Source organism: Callospermophilus lateralis, chromosome 6 (genome assembly GCF_048772815.1).
Source record: "Callospermophilus lateralis isolate mCalLat2 chromosome 6, mCalLat2.hap1, whole genome shotgun sequence".
Classification (NCBI taxonomy): Eukaryota; Metazoa; Chordata; class Mammalia; order Rodentia; family Sciuridae; genus Callospermophilus; species Callospermophilus lateralis.
In genome coordinates this window covers 111425036-111452214 of record NC_135310.1, presented here as the reverse complement: position 1 = coordinate 111452214, position 27179 = coordinate 111425036, and the positions used below count along the sequence as shown (strand labels likewise).

The 27179-nt window shown below is 48.0% G+C and overlaps 1 protein-coding gene across 12 annotated transcripts; it reads left to right on the top strand.

The window, feature by feature from the left end:
- The first annotated feature begins 288 nt into the window (after positions 1-288).
- Tjap1 (tight junction associated protein 1) lies at positions 289-26548 on the top strand. Of its 12 annotated transcripts, XM_076858666.1 has the most exons (14): positions 289-340; positions 806-920; positions 5332-5416; positions 11236-11365; positions 18085-18209; positions 18767-18864; positions 19907-20032; positions 21558-21586; positions 22377-22538; positions 22753-22819; positions 23076-23105; positions 23820-23927; positions 24043-24126; positions 24820-26548. In XM_076858666.1, exons 7-14 carry the CDS (start codon positions 19934-19936, stop codon positions 25915-25917), a joined length of 1677 nt encoding a protein of 558 aa, XP_076714781.1. In that variant the 5' UTR covers positions 289-340; positions 806-920; positions 5332-5416; positions 11236-11365; positions 18085-18209; positions 18767-18864; positions 19907-19933; the 3' UTR covers positions 25918-26548. The 12 variants fall into 12 exon arrangements, with proteins under 12 accessions (XP_076714781.1, XP_076714783.1, XP_076714784.1 ...); XM_076858668.1 differs by lacking the exon at positions 5332-5416; XM_076858669.1 differs by lacking the exon at positions 18085-18209.
- Positions 26549-27179: the final 631 nt, after the last annotated feature.

Genomic DNA, 27179 nt, shown 5'->3' with positions numbered 1-27179 from the left:
AATTTACGATCCTCCTGCCTCAGCCTCCCAGATCCTTTGGATAACAGACGTGCGCCCCCGCACCTGGCCTATTCTTTTTCCATTACCAGTCTTAACCCCTATTGCCCTACTCCTCCTTCAACAGGACTTCATTTCCAGTCTCTTAAGAGATAATCTTTTAGGAGATTTTCAACTTTCCCCATCACCTTCTGTCCCCGGTCCCCAGCTCGAGGCCCCGCCCCGTGGCCCCGCCCCTAATGACGCACGGCGCCTAGTGCGTGGGGATTCCCGCTGCCCTGGCCACTACCCGGCTTGCCCCGCGGCAAGATGGCGGCATGAATGCAGCGGGCAGCGGCGGAAAGTTTGTTGTGGGATTAGACTAGTCGGGCCGGGAGGCTAGAGTTGAAGCGGGATAACGCAGGACCCCAGCATGGAGTAGTGACAGAAAAAGGACTAAATCCGGGCTGGGGAAGAGGAGATGGAATGGAGGAAGATTGGAGGTGGAGGAAAAAAAGGAGATGGGGCGGATGGGAGGGGGGCCTAGAATCCAGAGGCAGCCCTAAGGGAGGGGTTTGGGGCGGAGGAGCCAGAAATCCGTGTGGTTCAGGTCATGGGGAACTGAGTCAAGAACTGGAAGATAATTTCTTAATCGAGCGTAAAGAAGCCTGGAGCACGAGCTCGAGGCCTGACTGTACCAGACTAGTGGGAGGGGAAAGATTTCTTCCTAGTAAAGGGGGAATAGTGCAGAAGGGTGGAAGAGAGTTCTTGAGAATGCTGGACAGTTTGCTAAGGAGGGAACTAAAGTCAGTCGAATGACCTTTTCCAGGCTTAGATCAGCCTTTCCACAGCTCCTGTAGCAGCATCTGCCCCAATTTCAGCTGAAGACTGAGGGTCCCCAGGGACTGGAAGAAATCACAGTGCCTGCTTGGAAAGAAGAAGAGGTAGGGACTTGCCCCAGCCCAATCCCAGAGCGGGTAAGGTGTCCTCCAGTGATAGTTTCTGGCTGATACACTCTCTGGGAGAGGATCCATGGGCTTGGAGTTATGCTGGGAATCATTTAATCTGAGAGGGTTGCTCTTCTATAGAGATTGTTCTTTGTGTGTGGACCCTAAGTTAGTGTTTTGCTTAGATCACAGGTTACCTTTTGAGAGTTGGTGTAGACTTGAGCCTGAGTGCCTTCATCTGTCGAGGAAATCTGGACAAGGACCTAAAGAATAAAGAACAGGCTGAAAGTATTGTAACACATCCCTGTCACAAGCAGTTTCCTACACGAGCAGTTTCTTCTTCTGTTTTCCCACAATACCTTAAGTTTGACGTTCTGCCTGGAAATGATTTGTGGGTAACAGATGGTGGGGAGCAACTGATGTTGTTCACTGACCATTTAGATACCTGCTGTTGCCAGGTTCTGAATTCATTCTTTTTTTTTTTTTTTAAAACCAGGGATTGAACCCAGGGACACTTAACTACTGAGCCATATCCCCAGTCCTTTTTTTTTTTTTTTTTTTGTATTTTATTTAGAGACAGGATCTTACTGAGTTGCTTAGGGCCGTGTCACTAAGTTGCTGAGGCTGGCTTTGAACTCGTGATCCTCCTACTGCAGCCTCCTGAGACGCTAAGGTTACAGGTGTGCCCCACCATGCCAGGCCTGAATTCATTCTTGCTCCAAGTTACTTTTGCACTTGTGGTAAGAAGGGCTTATTTGTATTCCTTGGGAAGTGGATTGGTGGGAGTGTTGTTAGAGATGAGGGAAAGGCAGTTTGGGAGTAGAGAAAAGAAACCCAGATGAGCTTATGGTAAGGGGTCAAACTGCACTGTGTCAAGTTCTGGGAATTTTATCACCTTGGTCTCTATCTCAAAATGCCTTGAGTTTGCTTTACAGGTGGACCAGTGAAGTAAAGGAAGGAACGGATTGTGGAGCTTGCCCTTTCTAGTAGTTTTTCTTTTCTTTGTATTATCTCCATCAAATTAAAAAAAAAAAAAAAGGAAAAGAAAAGAAAAAAATCAGTTTTACTAGCTGAAATAAATATGACCTGAGAAATACAGGATTTGGTGTTGGAGACTGGTGCCCTATTGTTATCTCATGGCTCGGGCTTTTTACTGGAGCCTGCTTCAGGACCACCTTCTGCTTCACAATTGGTCTGGTTTGATCTAGAACTCCTCACTAACTATCTCTTGCTCTCTGCACAGCCCACTCTCCACCAAAGTTTTATTCAGAACACCACAAATCACAATTACTAAGCCAACTTCAAAACCTTTAGGTATATGCAGAACTGATAATGGTTACTTGCACTTCCACTTCTAAAACACTGAGAACCTTCTTTTTATGAAGGCAATTGTAGATGCCTCCTTGGAAATTGTAATCAGCCAGAACAGTGTGGTGAAGATTTAAAGAGAACTGTCTCTAGAACCAGAGTGTGCAGTTCAGATTCTTTTTTTTTATTTTTTAGTTTTCGGCGGACACAACATCTTTGTTTGCATGTGGTGCTGAGGATCGAACCCGGGCCGCACGCATGCCAGGCGAGCGCGCTACCGCTTGAGTCACATCCCCAGCCCCGCAGTTCAAATTCTAATAGCAATTTTTAGCTATATATATCCTTTATTAATTGCATAGTTCTCTGTGCTTCAGATTCTCACTGATCAATGTGGAGGGTAAGAGTACCTACCTCATTGGTCATTGTGAGCATTAAACAAGTGAATGCGTTAGTGTATCAGTGCCTGATACTTTATGAGCATTAATTGTTATGATAGTCAGAACTAAACCCTAATTTTTACTTCATGGTTGAACCTGCTGTCTCTGTGGAGGATCTGTACTGGTTTGGTGGTTTGGGCTGCTAACCTGATGTTAGAGAGATGAGGCACAGCTTTTGGATAGTGTAGATTTTTTTTTTGTGTGTGTGTGTGTGTGTGTGTGTAGTGAGAATATTCTTTTTTTTTTTTTTTGAGAATTTTAATATTTATTTTTTAATTATCGGCGGACTCAACATCTTTGTTTGTACGTGGTGCTGAGGATCGAACCCGGGCCGCACGCATGCCAGGCGGGCGCACTACCGCTTGAGCCACATCCCCAGCCCTGAGAATACTCTTATTAAGTTATTTAAAGTGACGTTAAAATGACAGTGACTTCCTGTTTGAAACTGTGAGGCTGTGGAATTGTTTTTTGTAGCTAAGCGATAATAATGGTGCTTATCAAGCACATTCTGTGTGTCTGGCACTGTTGTGAACACTTTACATGTCTTAACAAATTTTTATAAATCATACGAAGTGGATACTGTTATCTCTGTCTTACAGATGAGAAAATGGAGGCACAGAGTAGTTAAGGAATTTGCGAAAGGTTACCCAGTTAATGAGTGGCAGAGCTGAGTGAGATTTGAACCCAGGCAATTTGGCTGTAGCAATTGAACTATTTATTTATTTATTTTGATTGATATTATCTCTTTTTTTTTTTTTTTTTTTTTTTTTGGTACAGGGAATTGAACCTTGGACCCAGGGGGCACTTAACCATTGAGCTACATCCAAGGCCTTTTTTTTTTTTTTTTTGAATCAGGGTCTCACTGAGTTGCTGAGGCTGGCTTTGAATTGTTTTTTTTTTTTTTTTTTTTTAAAAGAGAGTGAGATAGAGAGAGAAAATTTTTTAATATTTATTTTTTAGATTTCAGTGGACACAACATCTTTGTTTGTATGTGGTGCTGAGGATCGAACCCGGGCCGCACACATGCGAGGCGAGCGGGCTACCGCTTGAGCCACATCCCCAGCCCCTGGCTTTGAATTTTTAATCCTCCTGCCTCATCCTCCAGAGTTGCTGGAATTACAGGAGTGCCCAACAGTGCCAGGCTAATTTTTTCTTCTTTTTTTTTTTTTTGAGATGGGGTCTTGCTATGATGCCGAGCTAGCCAGTAACTCTTGGGTTAAACATCCTCCTACTGGGACTATGGGCAACCTGCTTAGTGAAGTTGACTTTTAAGTATGCCTAATGCCAATTTGTATTTTTTGTTTGTTTGTTTTTGTTTCATTATATCCTGGTTCCTCTTTGACTGTATTGATGGTTAGATGTATAACTATATTATAGTGAAATTTTTTTTTGGTTAATTTAAAATTTTGTGGGGGGAAAGTCCAAGTTCTTCATCACAGCCGTCTTGTTCTCAGAAATAATAACTGGTGCAGAGACAATGGCTCTGCTGTGTTAGCCAAATCTGGGCTCTCTGTTCATGATTCAACTTGGTGACTGCCCTTTGGAAAACCTTGGGCTGGGTTGAGCGAACAGACTCAAATCCACTCTAAATTGCCTTTAAGGAGGCCGGGTGGGGGTATCTGTGATAAGATAGATGTGAACATAGGCTTATTTTTGACTGATTACTGATAAGAGCAGTTCTATAGTATTAAATTCATAGACAGTCTGGATATAGTCTTTCTTTTAAAAATAGCAAATAGCAGCCTACACAGGAGAAAAAAAGGAGGCATTTTAAACAGCTTCCTCCATTCAGCATAAGGTGAAATGGAAAACAGATGTGCTTCTGCTGAAGCCTATGTTGTCTGATAATGGCCCTGGTTGTGCTCAAGTCTCTTTCCCTTTAGCAAGGCGGAGGCTGCATGCAAACTGGGGGCAGAGGTGTGCCAGGGTTTGATTGACTGGTTTTCATTTGCCCTGTATTTAAGACGGATTCTTCTGAGTCATGTTCTGTCTACTTAACATGCCCTCAGGCCCATCTTTTTCTTTAATAAATGACTTTCTACCCTGCTATCAGAGTAGGCATGTTTCTGGTTGTCTTAACCTGATTTCAAGGGAGTTGGGGGCCCAGGACTTCGGGATTTCCCTGGGAACTCTGGCCCAGCCTTCTAGTAAATTTTTCTATTTGTTGTGGTATCTTGTTGGTCTTGCTCCCTTTCTCTGTTAACTTAGAAACCATGCATCCCAGAATAATATCCTGCAGTCAGCATACTGAAATGTGTTTTCTTCCTAGAGTATAACTGTGTGTTTTAGTAGATGTCTTCAGACTTTCTGGACTCAGGTCACATTTTAGCAAATAATTGAATTACAGGATGGGGACTGATGGATTTTGAGCCACTTGTCCCCTTATACCATTTTTGTTTTTGTGTAAATCAATTTCTTCTCATAGTGCCCCTCATTCAGGCATTATCTTTGAATCTGATTCCTTCACTTCTTCCTTGGAACTGTATTTGAAGTGCCAAGGATCTCTGCAGCTGAGCCTTCATTTCTTACATGGATCCATCCTCTTAACAGCTCTCTAAACTTTGCTTGTTATTTCTAGTTTCTGGGCCCCTTGCACCCACAGGTGCTACTGTCTGCATTTCCTGACCTCTAATCTCTGTTACCTTCCTTTTTTTGTCCTTTAGGTCTCAGTTTAAAATGTGTCCTCCTGTTATGGTTCCGATATGAGGTGTCCCCCCAAATCTCTTGTTAATGCAGGAATATTCAGAGGTAAGATGTTTGAATTGTGAGAACTGTAATCTAATCAGCCCATCCTAGTTTGAATGGGCTGTCTGGGTGATAACTGTAGGCAGATGGGTATGGCTGGCAAAGGTGGGTTACTGGAGGGGTGCCCTGGAAGGGTACATCTGTCCTATGGCCCCTTCCTCTCTCCCTGCTTTTTTGCTGCCATGAGAGAAGCAACTTCCCTCTGCTCTGCCCTTCCCCTGTGATGTGCTGGCTCCTCTTGGGCCCAGAGCAATGGAGTCAGACATCTGTGGACTGAGGCTTCTGAAATTATGAGCCCCAAATAAAATTTCCCCCCTCTTAAGTTGTTCTTTTCAGGTCAGGAACAATTTTGGTCAGCAACACAAAAGCTGACTAAAACATTTTCTTTAGTACCCAACCTACCTTTAAGGCTCTTCTTCTGTACTTGCTTCTAATACTGCTATATCTTATTTGCCTGTTTACTTGTCTGACTCTCACAAGACTGTAAGTGCCCTTAGAACAGCAACTGTGTCTCATTTACTACTGTATTTCTAGCATTTAGGATGATGCTGGGCATTTAATAGGTACTTTATAATATTGTGGTACATGCAGAATGATTGAAACGGGGTGGGCATTCTTTTCCCCCTCCAATCTGTCTTTCATGCTGCTGTCAAAATTACTTTCCTGGCTGGGAACAGTGGCAAATGCCTGTAATCCCAGCAGCTCAGGAGTCTGAGGCAGGAGGATAGCAAAATCAAAGCCAGCCTCTGCAATGGTGAGGGGCTAAGCAACTCAGTGAGACCCTGTCTCTAAATAAAATACAAAATATGGCTGGGGATATGGCTCAGTGGCCCTAAATTCAATTCTTGGTACAACCTCCCCTCCCATTCCCCTCCCCCCTAAAAAAACCCTTTCCTATTAAAAATTCTTGGCTTTTCCTTCTGAAGATAAGCCCTATTCTCCCTTGAATGTATATCTTCTTTCTAAATAAACTTCTGTACCTCTGAAAAACCAAAACAAAAGACCCTCTTTCCTTAGAAGTACTGTGGTTCTCCCTTATTTAAGTTAAAGTCCATATTCTTGATGTTGGCATGCAAAAGGCTCTTTACATTCTGGCCCAAGAGCAGTCCTTTAATCTGAGGTGTTGCCTCTCCACCTCATCTGTCCTGTGCTTTAGGGCCCCTAAATTTCTCACTGCTCTCCAACTTATTATGGCCATCATTTATTTTATTCCTCTTTGCCTGTGTACCTTGCTTTGTCCATAATCCTTCTGTCTCAAACTGCTCATCTGCTGAAACCCAGCTCCTTTGCCTCCTCCAGTGAGAAGCCTTCCTTGTTTTCCTTTCCTTGACTCCCAGCAGCATTTGGTTTGAACTCTGTTCTGGCACTTAACATATTGAGTCATAAGTTCTCTGTTCACTTTGTTTTTCACTTGGTTAACCTCCTGTGGAGTAGCAACTCTCCTGATCCTGGGTAGGGGAGTTGGTGCAGGAGGTGCTATGAGCAGTGTGATAGTCTGATTTGGAGCTGAGCAGACCTGGTTGAATTCCTAGTGGGTACAAGTAAGGCTGGTAGATGTGTGTTCATAATGTAAATAAGACTGAGTAGACCGAAGGCTGCATGCAGTGGATGACTGGATGGAGTGTTTCGGACCATGTTCCTTGATATTTTATGGATTGAAAAGTATTAGGTGACACTGATGGGACACATGCAGGCATTGAGGAAGCCAGGCTTCTTGGCCCCAATTTTCTTATGCCTTTGATGTTCTTCTTGTGCCATGAATAGGCTTAACTCAGATTCTCCACAAGAATAGGATTTGTAACTGAGAGTCACAATCCGTTTTTTGCCTTTTTGTTTCTAGTGTAGTTGATGGGGCTAGTCCTTAGGGCAGCAGTCCCCAACAAATAACAAAGGAATTTGTTTGCAGAGGTTTAGACCTCTTAAGTATCTTCTTTTCCCAGCCCATACCACGTTGCCCAGGTTGGCCTTGAATTTTAGATCCTCCTGCCTCAGCCTCCCTCCTAGTTGGGATTATAAAGGCATGTGCCACTGTGTCTACTAGACCTCTTATTTGTATAATTAATGCCAGGTAGTACTCCAGTATGAGCTTGCAGTGAGACAAGGAAGATATGTGAGTCCTCTATAGGGCTGCTTTCTAGTTTGGTCCTTAAACTCCTGCCCCAGCTGGGTGCATCTCTGTGACCGCAGAGCACTTACCTCATTGTAGTGTAAATCTTTCTCTGAAGCTGCTGCTGCTGCTGTTTTTTTGTTTTTTTTTTTTTAATATTTTTTTTAGTTGTAGTTGGACTCAATATCTTTATTTTATTTATTTATATTTTTATGTGGTGCTGAGATGGAATCCAGCGCCTCGTATCGCTGATCGAAGGCTGAGCATTGAGGTCCTAGTGCCGATCTATCCTGTGTGACCCAGCCCATCCTCCTGGGTAAGATTAAAGTATACAGGATCTCCCTGGCAAAGCCTTTTGAGGTCAGGAAGGAAGGTCTTGCATAAACAAAAGGTGATAGTGTTAACAATATTGTTACTAATTATTTTCTAGCATTAAATTCATGTGGTTAAAGGATCTGCCAGGTGCTTGGATTCAACTCTCTTCCCTTCTAGCCTTCTTATTTTCTAATAACAGGCTCCTATGCCAGCAGGAAGGGGTTAAAAGAGGAGGTAGTTTTTCTTCCTTAATTAACATCTCCTAAAAGTCTTGCTGGCCTCCTCTGTTATTCTTTAAGGCCTTTCAGTGCCAATGCAACCTGCTGAGTTATATGGATAGTCCCAACTAGGTATGCTCACTGCTTGGGGGGGATGGGGCTGCTTGGGGGGGGACGGGAATAACTACAACTTTTATCAATGCCCAGTTGAATCAAAAGGATGAAACCAATAGCTAAAAGTGAAGTGAAGAAATTTCCCCTGGGCTCTACCCTTTGTCTCTCAGTGTGGGAGTATGCATTGCATAGTGGCATAGCTTTGCTAATGGGTCTTGGTGGGAGTGATAAATTGCATTGTTTGTTAAGCAGACCTGAGAGGAGGTTGGATCAGCCAGCCTGACTGGATTGTGTTGTGTGCATTTAGGCCTCAGAAGGACTGGATCTCATTAGCAGGCATTGTGGCACACACCTGTAATCCCAGCAACTCAGGAGACTGGCAGGAGGATCATAAGTTCAAGGCTAACCTCTAAAATTTAGTCTCAAAATAAAAATTAAAAAGGACTGGGAATGTCGCTCAGTGGTAAAGCACCCCTGGATTCAATCCCCAGTACCAATAAAATAAAATAAATAGAAGGACCAAGTTTCTCTTGGACTGGCTCTGAGCACTAGAAAGGGACTGCATTGTTGGTTACTATCTTAGAAGTACCAACGGTCTACTAGATGACATGTAAAATCTGTAAAGGATGTGGCCCCCTGTTTGTGAGAAGTTTCTGTGCTCTTCCAGTGAACTGGATCAGGGAACTTGGCACTATCTCCTGAGAAGGGAGGGTCTTCCTCTTGGGAAGTCAGAGTAGACCTCCCAAGCCCCAGTATTCCACTCAGCTAATTAGTAGGATGGAACTCTGAGCTAATATTTGAGTTTCTGAGCGATGGTCTCTGTACCATCTCAGTCTGCCTGATGGGGAATTCAACCTTAAAAGCTTTTGAGGGTCTTGCAATGAGGGCAGAATTGGCCAGTGGCTGACTCATACCTGTACCAGCAGAGTGCATACTAACTGAATGGACAAGTCAGTTTTCTGTGCTTTGCAGTGGAATTAAAGACAGAACAGGGTTCTGTCCCAGTACTGCCCTTGTTTTGGGCAAGCTACTTGTTTTCTTTGAACCTGAAATGGGAGAGATCCAGCTGTTTTGTAAGAATCAACAGAAATACAGTGGAAGTGACATTTCCAGAATGGTAAAATGTAGTATAGATGGAGGAGTTTTGTCTGTCTAGGGACTGTTGGTTTTCATCATAAACACAATAAATATCTCTTGTAGAAAAATACCAATCCTACAGAAAAATAAACAAAATTAATAAATAAGACCCTCCCTTTAGTTCCCACTGCTCCTAATCCCCTTCCCTAATGATAGGGAACCAGTATTCATCATTTATCACTGAGAAGTTTCTAGTCATTTTTGTATTCTTCTAGACATTCCTCAGCACTTATCACCTTTAAAAACAAATACACCCCAGTACTAATGCATCCTGTTCTTCCACTGCTCTGTTCTCTTAAGTTGCCCAGGAGAGTAGATTAGACCCTGTGGGAGCCTCTGGGTAGCCTGGTAGAGTGTCCTCCCTAGCATACGGGGTCTTCTAAAGGGCTGGCTCCCTTTTACTGTTTCAGTGTAGCAAGAGGCCCTGACTTCTAAAACTGTGAATTATCCAGGTTACTTGCTGCATCTACCATTTGAAAGCAAACCTTGTCTGACTGGTGTTTTTTTAGAGTTCTTAGATCTTTTCAGAGTGAGGGTTTTGAAGGTCGCCTATCAGTAGATGGGTTTTCTAATGAGTCTAGGAAAATGGTCAGTTGTGTCTATCCTATAGATGGTTGTATCTTGTCTAAGTAACACCTTGGTCATTTTGAGCTCTGGGACTATAGTTAAACATATACAGGGATCCCACTTGCTGGGCAGTTGAAGAGCCTATTAGAGGATTTTCCTGCCTTCATGAATCTTGACCCTGGGCTTGGGAGAAGGACAGGCCCATGCATGGGGTTGGGGTGGTAACTAGTCTTCCCTTTTCACCAGTGTCATCACAGAGCCTACAGGGTTTCCTAGAATAGGGAAGAGAACCCCTTTCCTAGCTTTCCTTGTGTTTGCAGGAATGTGTGCTGTACATTTCCTGTCCTGTTGCCCCAGTCCTGTAGGACTCCACTGCTGTGGAGGCATTTGCCTTGCGTTTTCTAAACTGGGAAGTGTGTCACTTTCTTCCTGGTGCCTCTGGAATCTTCAGGAAAGAGTTGCTACTGTTCTCCAGCTTGCTGTGTTGGGCAGACTAGCCACCCTCTACATTACTCCTTCTGAGAGGGGAGAATAGCCCCTATTGGAGTCTGGGGAGCCTGGCAGTAGCCTTCATCCTTGCTCTGCAGGATGGTTGCCTGGGAAGTGCCATCCCCCTGGCCCTCTCAGAAACTGTTAAGTGGCAGTGTGCCACCCCTTCCTTTGACTGACCCTGCTCTAGGCTGGGTCACACACTACTCCATTGTGCTGTGCTTTCCCATATATCTCTTGTCACAGCCTCTGGTCTTCAGCTGGTTCTCTCCTAGCCCCTTCCCTCAGAGCCTGTGGGAGATAGTGGGATGCACTGTGCTGGAACAGGCATGAGATGGGTGGCAGCTGCAGCTGTGGGGGCTTTGTTCTTATGACCCAGTATTCAGAGTCCTAGTGCAGCCTGGCATCAGCGACTAGGGAATAGAGAGACTGGGAGCTGTGTTCTCTTCCATAACAGATGTCTTTCTATTTTTTATTTTTAAAAATTTGGGGGTGCTCTACCACTGAGCTCCATCCTAGCCCTTGTTATTTTTTATTTTGTGGCAGGGTCACTTGGTATGTTGCTGAGGCTGGCCTCCAACTTGTGTTCCTTCTGTCTCTGCCTCCTGAATTGCTGGTATTACAGGAGTGCACCACAGTGCCTGGCTTTTTTCTTTCTTTTGAACAATCAGAAGCTTGTTGCCTGGTTCAGCGAGCTGGACTCCCTGGTTGCCTGAGGCAGAGTGTTCTGCTTTACCTGGCTTCCTTTCTGGGTGGCACAAAGCTCTGAAGGGTCAGGTAGTGAATCCAGAGGTGATTCTGCAATACACTGGAGAGTGCTGTGTGCACCTGCGGGCATCCCATAGCTTGGCCCTTCCTTTGCTCTCTCTTTGCAGCTCCGGAGTTGGGCTGCTCACAAACCAAGCTGTCTGTTTATATGGAGTGCCTGGAGGGCGTCTGCCATGAGTCTGTCACTAACAGCAATAACCAGGAGAGCTGGCTGGTTGGGGAGAAGACACTAACCCTGTGAGTCTAACCTTGGCCAGCTAACCCACCCTGGGGTATCACCAGCAGTGTCTCTCCTCCATTCTTTCCCCAACCTAACTGCCTCCTCTCCTTAGCTTATTTGGTGTCATTTCCCAATCTCCCAGCTGTGGGTGGGGATGTGCCCCCCTTCATGGCCAGGACAGAGAGCTGTCCTGTATATATCACCTGCCCATCTGCCTGCCTGCTGCTGGACTCTTCAGCACCCCTTTCCCACTCCCCTCAGTACTATGCTCCTCGATTCTCTTTCAAAACAGAATTGGGTGGAATTTCCATTCAGTCTATGCTTTTAGCACCGCAGAGTTTGAGGTATCCCCTGGTTACCATGCTGCTTTTGCTGCTCATGCATCATGTACAGCTGAAGCTAGATGGAATGATATTTTTCTTTAGACCAAGCATTTCCTCCTTTTGTCAAGAGCAGAAGGTTGGAGAGTGTCTCCATTACTCTCATAGTAGGATAAGAAGTTAGGATCAACTGCCAGGTTCTCTTCTGGGTGGAGAGGTTGAGTAGAATGTTGCCTGCTGGGGCACTGGGAATGTCCCTGGGCAGAAAATAAAAGCTACTTTAACTGAAAGCTGGAACCCAGAACCAGGTACCTGTCTGAGATGTAGCTCCCATTGGCGACTGTCACTCTGGGAGGTGGAGCTGGTAGAGTTGGGGCCCCTGCCTACTTCCACATTTGGAACTTCAGGTGGACTTTAGCCGAGAAGTGCTGAGAAGGGCGCCTCAGCCAGAGAGGCAAGACTTGGCTTTGGACTCCACATTGTGCCCAGAAAAGGTCCTGGCCTCAGTGGGAGATTGGTGAGTGCTGACTGGCATAGAGAGGCTTCCACCCTTGGGAGCCTTTCTTCCTCCAGGCTTGAGAGGGAAAGAGGGTTCTGGAGATATTGGGAAGGCCTGCTGCGTGGTGCTTTCTGCTGATCTGTACAGCTCTTTAGAAAGACTGTTTCTAGGCTTTGGAGGCAGTGTAGTGCTGGGCAGGCTGGCCAGGGGAGCTGGAGACTCTCAAGCCCTTGAGATGAACTCTGTTCCTGTTGGGCTGGGAGGGAGAAGGCAGGGACCTGACTAATAGCTTGGGGTGGTTGTATATAAATGGAAGGGGTGCAGGGAATTTTTTTTTTAAGCAAGCTGGAGGGATTTGGGGCCTAGCTCTGATCAGGAAAGCAGAAAAGACCTGGAGTTGTACCTTCTTGAATTATGAAAAGAGCTTTAGTGATTCTAGTGAGGCCTGGTTTAGGGACATTCATACAGAAAAGGCATTGAGAATAATGTCAGCTGCTGGCTGTGTACTCAGGGACTTTTTGGTTCTCCCTTTATTGTGGGGAGCTTGGACCATCATCAAGCCTTTAACTGTTTTGTTCCTATTAAGTATGTGCTTAGCTGAGGGTCAGGTGGATAGACTAGAGGTGTTTGCTCAGGTGGGGAGCCAGATGAGCTCTCACAGTTCACTAGCACTAGTGCTGAATCCTCAGGATTGTTCCGGGGCAGAATGATTACTGTCCTTTGGCTTTCAAAACCTTGTCAGTCTGTTCACTTTAGAGCAGGCAAAGAGCCAGGAAAGGACTGCAGGCAGCTGGTCCCAAGAGGGTGAGGTTGTACTTGCCCAGAGGGGTGGTAGGCATAGTTGTTGGAGGAGCAGAAGAGCTGGTCCGGGCACAGACTGGCATCTTCCATCCTACTCATCTAACCTGAGCAGAACCTCTGCCCAGGCCCCACCCCATGAACTGTTGGCTGCCTGCCTGCCACGCGCCCAGGATTGCTGAGGGCTTTGCTCATGTATCTTAGGAACAGCTGCAGGCCGGAAACTGGGGGCTGGTGGCAAGTGGGAGGGGCACCAGGGGGAGACTGGAGATGGCTGAACCCAGCTTTCCTAGGATCAGCTTGCCATGCTGGGGGAACTGTTCTGCCTCTTATACAGGCAGTCAGGGTGGAGAGGGACTATATTGTGGCACAGGATGTTGGCAATCTTCATAAGCAATCCACAGACCACTGTTGGGTCACTTGATCACAGGGCTGGCCCTTGCAAGATGGTGGTTTGTTTTTTGGACTTTAGTTGGAGGCAGAGCTTGAATATCAGAGGCTCAAGAAGCAGCCAGGCTTTTGTGGGAAGGGTTATCTTATCCCACAAAGGTGTGCAACTCCCACTCCACATCAAGGCTTAAGACTCAGAGCAGTTCCTGAGTTGGCCCCATTCTCTGTGTGATTGAACTAGTTGTGTTTTAGTGTTTGATGAGGGGCTTTTGGAAGGGCTTATGTGGTTTATTTATCTCTTGCTGGTTTGGAGGGAATAGGCAACACACAGCATACCCAGCAAGTTCTGCAATGAGGCTGCTTTTCCTTTCATTTCAAAAGCAGTAGTAATTACTAGCCTACGTTGTACCTTCTTTGAATTATGAAGAAGAGTTCTAGTGATTTTTGTGGTGATGTGTGAGCCCTCCCTGAGTCAGAAGATTGGGTTCATTGACCCTTTGCTTGCTTGAATTATTGATATCTGTGAGCAGAAAGGCTTATCAGTAGATTCAGAAATGCTCTGAGCCCAGATAAACTGTTGGGGCATAATATCTTAAAGGAGGGGCTGGTGACGTGGGTAGTAGGGAGCCAGTCGGTCCCTGTGGGGCAGCTGATCCTGGGTCAGTGGAGTTATGCAGTGGAGTTATGCACTACATGTGGTAGTGCAGAGATGTTTTGGGGAAGCTAGAGATGTTTGAAGAGGGAAGGTTGAAAATCTAAAAAGCCACATCCATTGTGGATTTGTTCCTGTCTCCCTCTCCTGGGCCACTGAAGAGGTGGCCTCTGAGACCTCAGTGGGCATACTGCAGCCGCATACTCAGACCTCCTTCCTCTCCTGTACTTTGCTAGGCCTTGGGCAGATCCCAGAAAGGACCGCAGAGGGAGTGGGAGAGCATCCATGTGCCTCTTGTGCTTGAACCTTTTTCCTGTTGCTTCCTGAGAGGATGTTTGCTGGGAGGAGTAGTAAGGATAGGGGTTTGGAAAGAATCAGGATTCTGAGAGGTTTTTCTCTTATCCCACTCCAACTCCAGCGGTAGTCATCTCTGGCTACAATGGAAGCCACAGTCATATGCACATATCCACAGAAGGGGGCAGGTGTGAATCCCATCTGGCTAGATGAAGCTTGGCACACTTTTTTGTCCTTTGAGTAAAGAACACTGCTCAGCCAGCTTCTGGTACAGATTATGCCTTCCATCTATCTCTGTACTCTGCTCAGCTGTTAAGTGGGTTCATAGTGCAGGTTCCTGTGCATGCTGAGTCCCATTTCTAATGAAAGTCGACTTTGTTCTCTGAAGGCAACTAATCGTGCCCCATGGGCTGTAATCAGGGAAAAGGTATTTAATACGGGGCAGGCGGCAACAGGCGGCAGATTGCAACATGGCAATTAGGAAGCTATCACCCCCACCCCTTGCCCTGGTCCCAGCAGATATGAGATACTCTCTCCTTCCGAACTGATTTTTGAGTTAAGTGAAAAATGAGTGCCATGAAGCAGAGGAAGGAGGTGGAGCTGAGGAGGGGTGGAGTAGGGGTGATGAGGGACTAGGAGAGCCCCTTTTCGGCTCACTTCACCTTCAGGGGTTGGGGAGGGGTGGCTGCTACCCTGGGTGTCTCCATCAACAGTGCTGGCAGGTCGATCTGAAGGTGCCCCAAGCCAGATCCAGTCACCCAGGGTTCCCACCTGGAAAGGCCTCAGCCCTTCTCTGAGGGCACAGCTATTATAATAGAGACCCAGCACAACTTGATAACCCCACATCCTGGGTCATCTGCCCCAATTCCCTGAGACTCAGGTGAGTTGGATGGAGATGGGAGAGGGACGCTTCCCTATTTATTGCCAGACCTTCTAGAAGACCGTTTTTTTTTTTTTTTTTTTTTTTTGGTGGCACCCTGGAGCCCCACTCAGCACCTAGAGGCCTAGAGGCCCCAGAAGCTGTATTTGGCTGCAGCTTGCTTGTCCCATCCCGTGGCCCATTCTTGGTTTGTCCTGCTGCTTTCCCTGGAGACCTCAGCACAGGATTGGGAGTCCTCCTCAGGCTGAAATACTCCAGAGCAACCTGGGAAACTTTTGGATGAAGGAGATGTGGCTGGTGGAGTCTTCCTGGTGGTACTATTCCAGTGCCACCAGTTCATCCCTTTTGTCTTTTCTCTTCTTGGGGAAACTTGGTTTCCAGCTGTTTCTCACTCTTCCTTGGGTCTGTTCTTCAGTCTAGAAGAGTGGGCTGCCTGGCCCTTTGTGTTCCTTTTCTGTGCTGGAATTATGAGCCTCTTGTTGACTGGATCTGAGGCACTTAGCAGATTTTAGGAGTTAGAGTTAGGGCTTGGTGTCCCAACATGCCCTGGTATTTATGGATAGGGGGCAGGGAGTGGCACAGATCTCCCTGGTGGACTTGGGTTGGAGAATACTGCAGGTGCCCCAGTATATTGTCTTTCCCATGAGCATTACTTTCTGCTTCCTTGGTTAGGAGTGTTCCCCATCCTGTGACTGTGGCATGTTTGATGAGAGTAGGCCCTGGCTAGGAGAAAACAACCTCTCACCACACCCTGTACCCCCAGACTCCTTGTCTGCATTTACTGCCCATCTCACTGCCAGCTGTACCCACACTGTTCTCTATTCAGCAAGCTAGATGTTCCTAGCTAAGCCATAGAAATAAATGTGTGCTTAGTTGGGAGGAGGATCTTAAGGTCTGAGGTGGGATGAACTATATTATGTGTGGGGCCTGCAGTGAGGCAGCTCTGCCTGCAGGTAAGGGCATATCCATGTCCTCCCTGCCCCCACTCCCACTCCACCACTCACACAAGTGTTCTGGTACCTAGAGGATAGCGTGAGCCTTGGCAGGAATAAGGATAGGAAAGTAAAGAAGAGGCTGAGAATAGAGAAAGGAGGAGCATGTCAGGTGAAAGGGGCACCTTAGCTGACCAAGGAGGAAAAGGGGAAGAATGTAGCGACCTGGTTCCTCTGGAAAGGAGGGAGATAGAAAGACTAACTTCTGGGAGCCTTCCACTGGGTTTCTTTTTCTTTTTTAATTTTTAAAATACATATTTTTTTTAGTTGTTGATGGATCTTTGTTTTATTCATTTATTTATAAGTAGTGCTGAGAATTGAACCCCGGGCCTCACACATGCTAGGCAAGTGCTGTACCACTGAGCTGTAATCCCAGCCCTACTACATTGGGTTTCTTTCTTTCTTTTCTTTTTTTTTTTTTTTTTAATATTTATTCTTAAGTTTTAGGTGGACACAGTGTGCCAGAGTAGCTCTGAGCCTGGAACCAGAAGTCTCAGCTTCCCTGCTGGGGTTTTCTGTAGCAGTGTTTCTCAACCTCAGCACTGCCGACCCTTGCTGTTGATAATGCTTTGTTGGGGTGTCCTGTGCATTGTGGGATGATTAGCAGCATCCCTGACCTCCACCCACTAGGTGCCAGTAGTACACACCTCCATCAGATTTATTTATTTATTTAGTTAGTTAGTTGTAGTTGGACACAATATCTTTATTTTACATTTATGTGGTACTGAGGATCGAACCCAGTGCCTTGTGCATGCTAGGCAAGCACTCTACCAATGAGCCACAACCCCAGCTCCACTACCTTGGGTTTCTGTAAGCTCTCAACTGCCTGTCTTATTCTTATGTCCCTGGCCCTTTCGTTTTCCAACTCGGTATGCACATCCACACATATATCCACTGAGTATCAGGGTCCAGGTATGCAGGCTGCTTTGGTACTTTGTGGGCTTCTCCTCAGGCCATGGGAGCCCAAACTCCAGGGCTTCTGGAGGGGCAGCCTCAGGGCACATGTGGCAGTGACTTGTTTGTTCCCCCACACTCCAGGAATGTACTGTCCTTTCAGGCCCGCCTGGATTCCTGTGTAGGGAGTCAGCCCAACAGAGCATGCTGCCTATACCCTGTGGGGACACGTTTTTGCCTCTCATAAGAGGGGTGGAGGCTGGCGGCTCGTGCCTGTGCTGCCACACCCCAGCTCCCCCCAAAACCCCAGACCAGGGACCAGACAGAAGAGAGACTACTGCTTTCCCGCCCTCCCTGCCCCCACCCCATTCTTCCTGCCCCAGGCCCTGTTGGAGTCCTGGCCAGGACATGTCCTGACAGTAGGAACACATGCTTTAGCCTGCAAGGCTTCCCTCTGCCCCCAGCTCTGTTTAGGTTGATGGGGGTGGGAAGAGATTGTTTTTTATACCCAGAAGGCCACCTAAGGTTACTACCTCCATGGATCACTGTGGTGGCTGCTGCCCCCATGCTGTAGCCTAGTTTATTACAGATGGGAGCCAGGAAGGGCACTGGGTAGATCTTGGAACCACAAAACCTGGGAGGGGACCTCACAGGTCACTCTGTGGAGCCACATCTGCATAGATGCAGAGCAGGTTTATACACTGAGGAAGGGAGTTAGCCAGAGATCCACAGTGTGCCAGAGTAGCTCTGAGCCTGGAACCAGAGGTCTCAGCTTCCCTGCTGGGGTTTTCTGTAGCAGTGTTTCTCAACCTCAGCACTGCCGACCCTTGTTGTTGATAATGCTTTGTTGGGGTGTCCTGTGCATTGTGGGATGATTAGCAGCATCCCTGACCTCCACCCACTAGGTGCCAATAGTACACACCTCCATCAGATTCATTTATTTATTTATTTATTTATTTTAGTTGTAGTTGGACACAATATCTTTATTTTATTTATTTATTTTTATGTGGTGCTGAGGAGTGAACCCAGCGCCTTGCACGTGCTAGGTGAGCGCTCTACCACTGAGCCACAACCCCAGCCCTCCAGATTTTGACAACCAAAAGTGTCTCCAGATATTTGCCAGATGTCCTCAGGGGAAGAAGGTGAGCAAAATTGTCTAAATTACTGCCTTTCAGATTTTATTTCTTGGACCTACCTTTCCTCATTGCCAAGTCTGTTGACCACCATTACACAGAAGTGATCTTTAGGTTCATTGTGAAATAGTTCCAGGAACTCCCTTTCCAGCATCTTCTCTGCCCATCTTCTTGTATCTCTGCTAGGCTTTTTCATTGTGTTATCGATTGTAACCCATGTTCCCTAAATCTCTTGTTTCCAGACTCTGAGAGGCCTGGGAGATGAATAGGACAGCTGCAAGGTGGGGATAGGGACAGGACAGAACCCAACCTATTCCAGAGTCAGGCACATGGTAGGCTGGGACCATGAAGTTGTGTGAAGAGAGATGTCTTGTCTGGAGAAAGGAGGGAACCCAGTGTCTTGGTCATCATCTGCCTCTACCACTTCTCCCTCAAGACCACTGTTTGATGTCCTTGCCTGGCTTTCCCTGGGGCCTTCTGTGTCCTGAACTGGGCAAGCAGGCCTGTGGCACTGACAGACAGGCGCTGACACCTGGTTTCCACTTTCTTCCCTTCTCTGGTTTCAGGAGCTCTTGGCTAGAGGAAGTGGAGGGGTTGTGGGATGCAGAGAACCGAGGGCTAACTCTTGGACAGCGGAACGGAGAGAGCTGCTGACGAACAGACGGTATGTTCCTGATGAGGCCTGTGTCCCTCACTTGGATCTCTTCTAGGGGAGCTGGTAGGTGAGGGGGCAGGCAGGTAGGCAGGTGTCCTGTCTTGGTGGAAGCTGGTAAAAAGAGAGTGGAAAGGCCAGAAGGGCTTGGCCTTCAGTGGCAGTGACCAGGGAGCTCTCTCAAGCCTGGAGATCCCCACCAAGGAGCCTGGGTTGAGTGAACATCTTCAAACCCTGTGTTTGCTTACAATGTTTTAAAAAGTAAGCTTTTTTTTTTTTTTTTTTAGAGAATTTTTTTTAATATTTGTTTTTTTTAGTTTTTCGGTGGACACAACATCTTTTTTGAATGTGGTGCTGAGGATCGAACCCAGGCACACACATGCCAGGCGAGCACACTACTGCTTGAGCTACATCCCCAGCCCCAAAAGTAAGCATTTTTTTTGAAGTTTTTTTTTTTTTAATATACATTTATTTATTTATTTTTGTGTGGTGCTGAGAATCGAACCCAGGGCCTTGCACGTGCTGGGTGAGTGCTCTACTGCTGAGGCACAACCCCAGCCCTAAAAAGTAAGCATTTACTGAGCATTTCTTAACAGGTGGGCACTGTTCTTAGTGCCTTAGATAATCTCTACAGCAACCCTGTGAAATTGGTGCTGCTCAGAGCCGCCCCAGTATAGAGTTGAGGAAACATTTAAACAGAGAGTAGTTTTCCCTCTGCAGCCCCTTCCACTTTCAAGGGAAAGCAGTTGACTGTTCTTGAGTTCTTACCCCACTCTTAAAGCAAGGTCCACTTGTTCTGGTGTCCAGGATTTGGGCCCTGCCTTTCCTGCCTGTCTGTTCCCTATGGAACCCAGTCCCCATCCCCCAGCACTGCCCTGACTTATGGGGACCAACACATCAAAGTCCAGCCCTTCTAATGACCCAACAATATCCCAGGCCTATCGTCCTATGTGTTGGCACCAATATATGTCCCCTTTGATCATTATTTTTTCCTCTCAATCCAAAGACCTCTTAACCACATTTTTTAACCTTTTCCTTCCTGGCTTCCCCTCAGAAAGTGGAGGAGCCCACACCTCCCAGAATGACCAGTGCAGCCCCTGCCAAGAAACCCTACCGTAAGGCACCGCCGGAGCATCGGGAGCTGCGGCTGGAAATTCCTGGGTCCCGACTGGAACAGGAGGTCAGTAAGACTGGTACCCGAGTCCTGGCTGGCAAGAGCAGGTCCCTGAGGCTGGGTGTCCAGCTGACTTCTTCTGTCTGAGCTACTGGTTCCCCGAGTTGGGCTGAGCATGTGGCAGTGCTGATTATACAGGCCTAGGGTTTCCTAGTGCAGCAGTCCTCATGGGAAATGCAGCCTTTTGGGGGACTATAGTCCATATGCCAGGGAACCCCAGAGCCATCAGAGCTTAGCAAGAGTGTTCCCATACAGTATTATTCTCCTTGCGAGAGGCAGCCCACCAGACTCTCTAGCCCTTTGTAGTGGAGAAGAGCCATTCAACCAGAGCACCTGCTCTTTATTGTCACCAGGAATTCTGGCCCCTCCTCTAGCTTTATTTTGTTTGGCTCATATGTGTTAAACATATACTTCTTTCCAGGAACTGTGTTAGGTCCAGACTCTGCTCTTGGAAGGCATATAGTTAACAGCATACTTCAGGTTAACTCTCCTCCCTTGTTAAGCCTCCTGAGAGGATGAGGCAAGTGTTGTGGTTGACTGTCCTTGCTGCCCTGCCTCCACAGCACACGGAACATGTTTAAAGGACTTGAAATTCAACAGACGCTGAGCATCGGTATATATGCTGCACATGTACATGGTGCACATGGCCCACCAGTGTACAAAATGCCATTGCTTTTCCCTTTCAGTTCAGGGAGCATTAGATAAAAATGCCAGCTATTATTCTAGGTGCCACCTGGTGGGCATCCCCCAGTCTTATAAGTTGAGGGAAATAAGGCTTAGTGAAGTTAAGGTTATATAACCAGTATGCAGTGGAACAGAGTCAAATTCAGGTTCATTGGCTCCAAAGTCAATGACTACAGTTTTGTTGGAGTTAGGTTCATTTGGAGTAGGCCCTTCACATTTCCTTCCTGCTATACATAGCCTTTGCCTGCTGTGCTATATAGTTGCCCGAGCTCTGACTCTTGAGCCGTTGGGGTTTGGGGAAGATGGTACAGGAGGTTAAAAACATCCTCTCATTTAGGATTAACCCAAAGGCTCTCCTTCACCCATGCATTTATTCTTCCTGAGCCTTCAAGGTCCTGATTTTGCCCGTATCTTCCCAACAGAGGACTGAGAAGACTTTGGTAAAACTCAGAATTCTTCTGTAGTTTGGCCTGACTTATTCATTTCTCTGGAAGGTCTCTGCCATGCTTATGTGGAGACAGGGCCCATGAAAAACCCAGTGGATAGCTGAGAGGTTCCTTCCTGGGGAGAGGTAGCATGAGTACCAAGATCCATTTGAAAAATTATTCTAGGATTAAGGGTGAAGGTTGGAAGGAGTTCTAGAGTCTTCTAGCTGGCACAGGAGAAGGTAATCTAGGCTTGTCTGGGCATTACTGGATTACATTCATCTCTAGAAGGCCCTTAGCTCTCTTCTGTGAGAGTCTTTGGACTTTAAACATGGCCCTTTTCAGGGCTGTTTGGAGAGGAGACCATCTAGGAGGCCAATGGTTCAGAGCTGAGCCTCAAGCTTATGTTCTTTTTTGTTCAGGAGCCCCTGACTGATGCAGAGAGAATGAAGTGAGTATCCGCTGCCTGTGATACTGCCTGCCTTGACTGTCCTTCTTAGCTCCAGGTTAGGCTACTCATACAGTCAGACTTTCCTTGGATTAGGGGAGTAGAGGTAAATGGGGTGTTTTAGGAACTCTGGAATGTCGGTTGATGTTCTGGATATTTTTTCTGGAAAAGGGAGTTTTGTTGTGTGGGATTCCAGAGAACCTGGAATGAGGAGGTGGATGGGTCTAAGGGGCCTGCTCTTGCCAAGCAGCCCCTCTCCAAGTCCTGTCCAGAGAGAACAGAATGATCTCTTGTGCCAGCTGCCCCCATATGGCCGTTTCTGATAGCCACACAAGAACTCTGGAGAGGAGGGCAGTGCTCGGCTGGATTTCCACAGGATTAATAATGGAGAAGCCTGATTGTGCAGTGAGGAAACTGGAGCTTGGGGGTTTGGTGGCTGGCTGGCTGGCTTAGGTGGTAACAAGAGACAGGTTGGGAGCTCTGCCCCATCCAATTCTGTCCTGTTTTCCTGATTTTCTTCTGTAATAGTTGGAGGAGTGGAGTGTCCCCTCCCATCCCCTCTCCCTCCCTTACCATCCAACTCAGGTTCTGTTCTCAGGTCCAGCAGGCCTGTGGAACTTGCTGCCCTCAACTTGAGCTGAAGCTATAGGAATCCCTCTGCTTTCAGTTGTCCGCCCCTCCTTTCAGTTGCCTGTCCCCATATCATCCCTTGCCTTCTTTCTTGAGCTCCACCCAAAACTCCAGGGCTGGCTCTTCTCTCTCTCAGGTCCCTCTGTATCTTCCTACATCCTAGGCTTTTGCAGCAAGAGAATGAAGAGCTTCGTCGGCGTCTGGCCTCTGCCACCAGACGCACTGAAGCCCTGGAGCGTGAGCTGGAAATTGGGCAAGATTGCCTGGAGCTGGAGCTAGGCCAGAGCCGTGAGGAGCTGGACAAGTTTAAGGACAAATTCCGCAGGTGTGATCCAGGGGCCAGAGGCAAATGAGCGTTTTTGTGTTCACAGGATGTTAGCTGGAAGAGGCCTCAGAGATGACCTGATTCTGATTAGAAAACTGATGTTCTGGGAGAGGTTCTAGGAAATTGATTTGCCCACAATCCAAGTAGAGGAGGAGCTGAGTAGGGCCTGAAAAACTAGATCTTGACCAGGTGTCTGCCTTATATTCCTCTTCAGGCTGCAGAACAGTTATACGGCTTCCCAGCGGACCAACCAGGAGCTGGAGGACAAGTTGCATACACTGGTAACGTGTCCAGGAGGGTGATTTGGTTAGCAGAGTGATTTGGTTAGCACTGTGCTCACAGTATAGCAGGGGGCCAGGACTTGCCAGGAAAATGCCATTCTGCCCTGGGATTTAGGAGGGATGGAAGTGGGTCAGTGGTGGGGAGGGAACCGCAGTGTGCTATGCACGTGGGGACTGTCTTAATGCTCACACTGTTTCTCTTCTCTCCTCGTCTCCCCCTCATGCTGCCACCGTTGCTGCTGCATTCTCCTCTCAGGCCTCTCTTAGCCACAGCTGGATTTTTGCAGTTGCGTCTGAGTTTGTGTGTTTTTTCCCTTGCCCTGGCCTCCTTAGCCAAATTTTGGGATTGGGGGGTCCTGGCTATTTCCCTCTACCCCCCAAGGGCACCTACCTCTTGCCTCTCCCTATGTGAGGCTCATTTAGTAATCAGTGCCTCCCTCCTGGAAGAGGGCTGGGGCTTCTGCCCTTGACTCTGGCAGATACTAATGTCACCGTGGAATACTTCCTGTCTGCAGTGACAGCAGGCCCAGTTGTTTGATGGGAGGGAGGCTATAGATCCAGTCCATGAACTGAAGATCAGAAGGCTACTTTTGAACCTGCAACTCCCTTCCTCCCCAATTATCTAATCTCACAGGCATCTCAGCTGTCACCCAGCCCCCCCTCCCTCTTCCTAGTCCTGTCCTGGAAATGCTGCACACAGGTGGCAGTTAGTCTCTGAGGTACTAACTGCCTTGACTAGTGCCTAGAGGCCCTCAAACTCCCTCAGTGAATGGACAGTTCTTACACTGCCTCTGTCCTGGCCCACATGGCCCCACCCACAGCCACTCCAGAGAGCAGGAGAGAGGTGCCCAGTCTCCTTCTGTCTGTCCCATCATTTGTCTGCTCTGTCCGCCGTGGCTGTCCTAGCACCTGTGGCCTCATATCTCTGGGCTGGGAGGTGGTGGAGGGGAGGAAGGGCCAGTGGGGTCTGGATTGGGTTTACCACAAGTCTGTGCCTCAGATTAAGAAGGCTGAGATGGATAGGAAGACACTTGACTGGGAGATCGTGGAACTGACCAACAAGCTGCTGGATGCCAAGAACACCATCAACAAGCTAGAGGAGCTCAATGTACGTATACTGCTCCTGCTCGGAGGGCCTTTCCTGACAGTGGTGGGGTCTGTCCTGGCTAGCCCTGCTGCTGAGCAGGGCCAGGCTGGAATCTGAAGCACATCCGTGTCTGTAGGAACGGTACCGGCTGGACTGCAACCTGGCTGTGCAGCTCCTCAAGTGCAACAAGTCGCACTTCCGTAACCACAAGTTCGCAGATGTGAGTTGAGCATACCCCTTGCTTGACCAGTGCCATTCCAGCCTTTTTAGGACCCCTTACACTCAAGTTTCTGCACCTGTCTTCATCCTCCTGCATTTAGCTCCTCCTTTCTGTTTTGCCTACTTGCCTCCATGTTGCCCCTCAAGCCAGTCAGCCTTGCTGGTGTCCCCCATGTCATTGCTCATTGATAGTGCTGGGGCTAGCCAGGGCTAGCCCTGTTATTTTTATAATCAGAGACAAGAGACTCAGTTTGAGGACACTTTGCAGGAAAGAGGGGTTGGCCAGAGCTATTGGCCATGAGTATTGAGAAAGGATTAGGCCCATGTGATCCCATCACCTCAGGAGGCAAACTGTAGACCCAAGGGCCTTAGGTCTAAGGTCAATGCAGCCTGCAAAAAATAGAGGTATTTGTAGAGGTACTGATCTGTAGATTTCTCCAAACAGAAGTCTGATTTGGATAGAAGCCACTGCCCAGGTAGGGGAGATCTGGATTCAAATTCTGGCTGTGTTAATCAAAAGTTTCAAGTTATTTTACACCGACTGAGCCTATTTATCCATGAAATGATGTTATTCAGCAGAAAGTAAATAGTACACAGTGGTACTATGTGTGGTAGCCATTAGTTTTGCTGAGTCAAGCTGTTGTCAGTTGGACTCATTCACATCTCTTTTCCTTTTTCTGCTCCTTTATCCCAGCTGCCTTGTGAGCTACAGGACATGGTTCGGAAACATCTGCAGAGTGGTCAAGAGGCTGCCAGCCCAGGCCCTGCTCCTAGCCTGGCCCCAGGAGCTGTGGTGCCTACTTCAGTCATTGCCCGGGTGTTGGAGAAGCCAGAGTCTTTACTGCTCAATTCAGCACAGTCAGGCAGTACTGGGCACCCCTTGGCTGAGGATGTCTTTGTGCATGTGGACATGAGTGGGGGTGCTCCTGGTGACCCAGCTAGTCCCCCAGCCCCTGGCAGTCCCACCCTGCAACCCAATGGAGAATGCCATTCTCTGGGTACTACAGGAGGCTCCCCAGAGGAGGAGCTACCCTTGCCAGCCATTGAGAAGCTGAGTCCATACCCCACCCCATCTCCACCACACCCACTGTATCCTGGCCGCAAGGTAATAGAGTTCTCTGAAGATAAGGTTCGGATCCCTCGTAACAGTCCCTTGCCCAACTGCACTTATGCCACCCGCCAGGCCATCTCCCTGAGTCTGGTGGAGGAGGGGAGTGAACGGGCCCGCCCTAGCCCTCTACCCAGCAGCCCTGCCTCGGCCCAGGCCTCACCCCACCACCAACCCAACCCAGCACCCCCAACACTCAGCACCCCTGCCAGCTCAGCCAGCTCTGAAGAGGACCTGCTAGCCAGCTGGCAGCGTGCATTTGTGGACCGCACTCCACCACCTGCTGCTGTGGTCCAGCGCACAGCCTTTGGGCGCGATGCACTCCCTGAACTCCAGCGCCATTTTGCCCTTAACCCTGCTGACAGAGATGAGGTGGTTCCAGCACCTTTTTCCCTACCTGATGAGAGTGGGCTTTTGCTGCCCGCAGAACCTGACTCTGGTTTTCCCAGGGAGGAGGAGGAAGAAGAGTTGAACCTGCCCATCAGCCCTGAAGAAGAGCGTCAGAGCCTGCTGCCTGGTGGTAGGGGGACAGAAGGGCCTGGCACTTCCCACACTGAGGGCAGGGCCTGGCCTCTCACCAGCTCTAGCCGCCCACAGCGCAGTCCCAAGAGGATGGGGGTGCACCATCTTCACCGCAAGGACAGCCTGACCCAGGCCCAAGAGCAGGGCACCCTGCTCAGCTAGGCCCACTTGCTTTCCTGCTGAAGTCGCACTGGGCCTGCAGAAGGCCTAGGCGCTTGAGCTCTTCCTTCCCACACCTGCACAGCTCTGTTCCCTGTGTGAAAGAGAGGCCACACTAGGCCTTTCAGCTGCATTGACGCTGGCACCAGCTTGCCTCATTCATGATTTTTTTTTTCCTTTTCTTGGAATATTTATTTTCCAAAGGTAACATGCAATTGGGTCTCAAGTCCTGTCCTCCGGTCAACCAGCTCAAATTGGGCTGTTCTGGGGAGCCCAGGGGCTCGCTCATCAGTGTTCCTCTTCCATCCTCCTTTTATATTCATGAGCTTTGGTTGTTTTGGGGGGTATTAACCTCTTAATTTCTGATTCTCACCAGTTTTTCTCTGCACAAGCTGCTGCCCTCAAGGGGCCTGGCCCAGCTGGGCCCAGGGGTGAGGGAGCAACTGACTCAGGGCTCCCCTCAGATGTTTTCCTCCCTCCCTCTGGAAGGGGGGGTGGGCTTTAGGGGCCTCAAAGTGGGTTCTGGGTTAGGCCTGGCCCCATTCTTAACCTTGGCTCTAGACTGTTACTCCCAATTTTGGGAAATTTCACATTGATGACTATTTTAAAAGCAAATAAAATTATTTTACTGGTATGGCCTTATTTTCCTTAATGACCTTTCCTCTCCCATTCTTCTCCTCATTCTTGAGTATTTTCATATTTTCAGATGTAGTTTTTTCCCTAGCCTTTGCCAGTGACTCCCCCTAACACATTCTGCCTATGGTGTCCCTGGGCACAGAGCAGCAAGCAGCAGAAGGGGCACCCACAACCTTAGAGCCCCTGGATCTCCCCTCAGTAAGTAGGGTTCAGTCCAGCCCTGCTTTGGAAGTATTCTCTTCTTTTTTTAGAATCTTCATGGAGCTTGTGATGTGTCACCCAGAATCCCAGGTCCTAGACCTGGGCTAGGCTTATTGGGAGAGTGTGCTGCCTGGTGCTTGGGTGGTGGGGTGATACTGCCCCCTAATGGTGCCTAGTGGTAGTTTGAGTTCCTCCCATCTCTGGGTCCCCAGTGACCACTGCCACACACCAGGTTGGGGAGTTTGTAAAATCTCTTCCGAGCCAGCGGGTTGCAGTCAAGAACTGCCAACAGGTCCAGAGGCCTTGCCCTGGGTTCAGCACCCCCACCCCCACCCCATAGCCATTGCCTAGTCACAGCTTCCAGAGCCTCCCACTAGTGCCAGGAGCTGCCAGAGCCCCAAGCAACCCCTTTCCCCAACCTCCCAAGC

Coding starts and splice junctions, on each gene's coding strand:
- Tjap1 (XM_076858665.1), top strand. CDS start 19,934: ATGACCAGTGCAGCCCCTGCCAAGAAACCCTACCGTAAGGCACCGCCG. Junction 20,033..21,557: donor GGTCCCGACTGGAACAGGAG/GTCAGTAAGACT, acceptor TTTTTTGTTCAG/GAGCCCCTGACTGATGCAGA. Junction 23,928..24,042: donor ACAAGCTAGAGGAGCTCAAT/GTACGTATACTG, acceptor CCGTGTCTGTAG/GAACGGTACCGGCTGGACTG.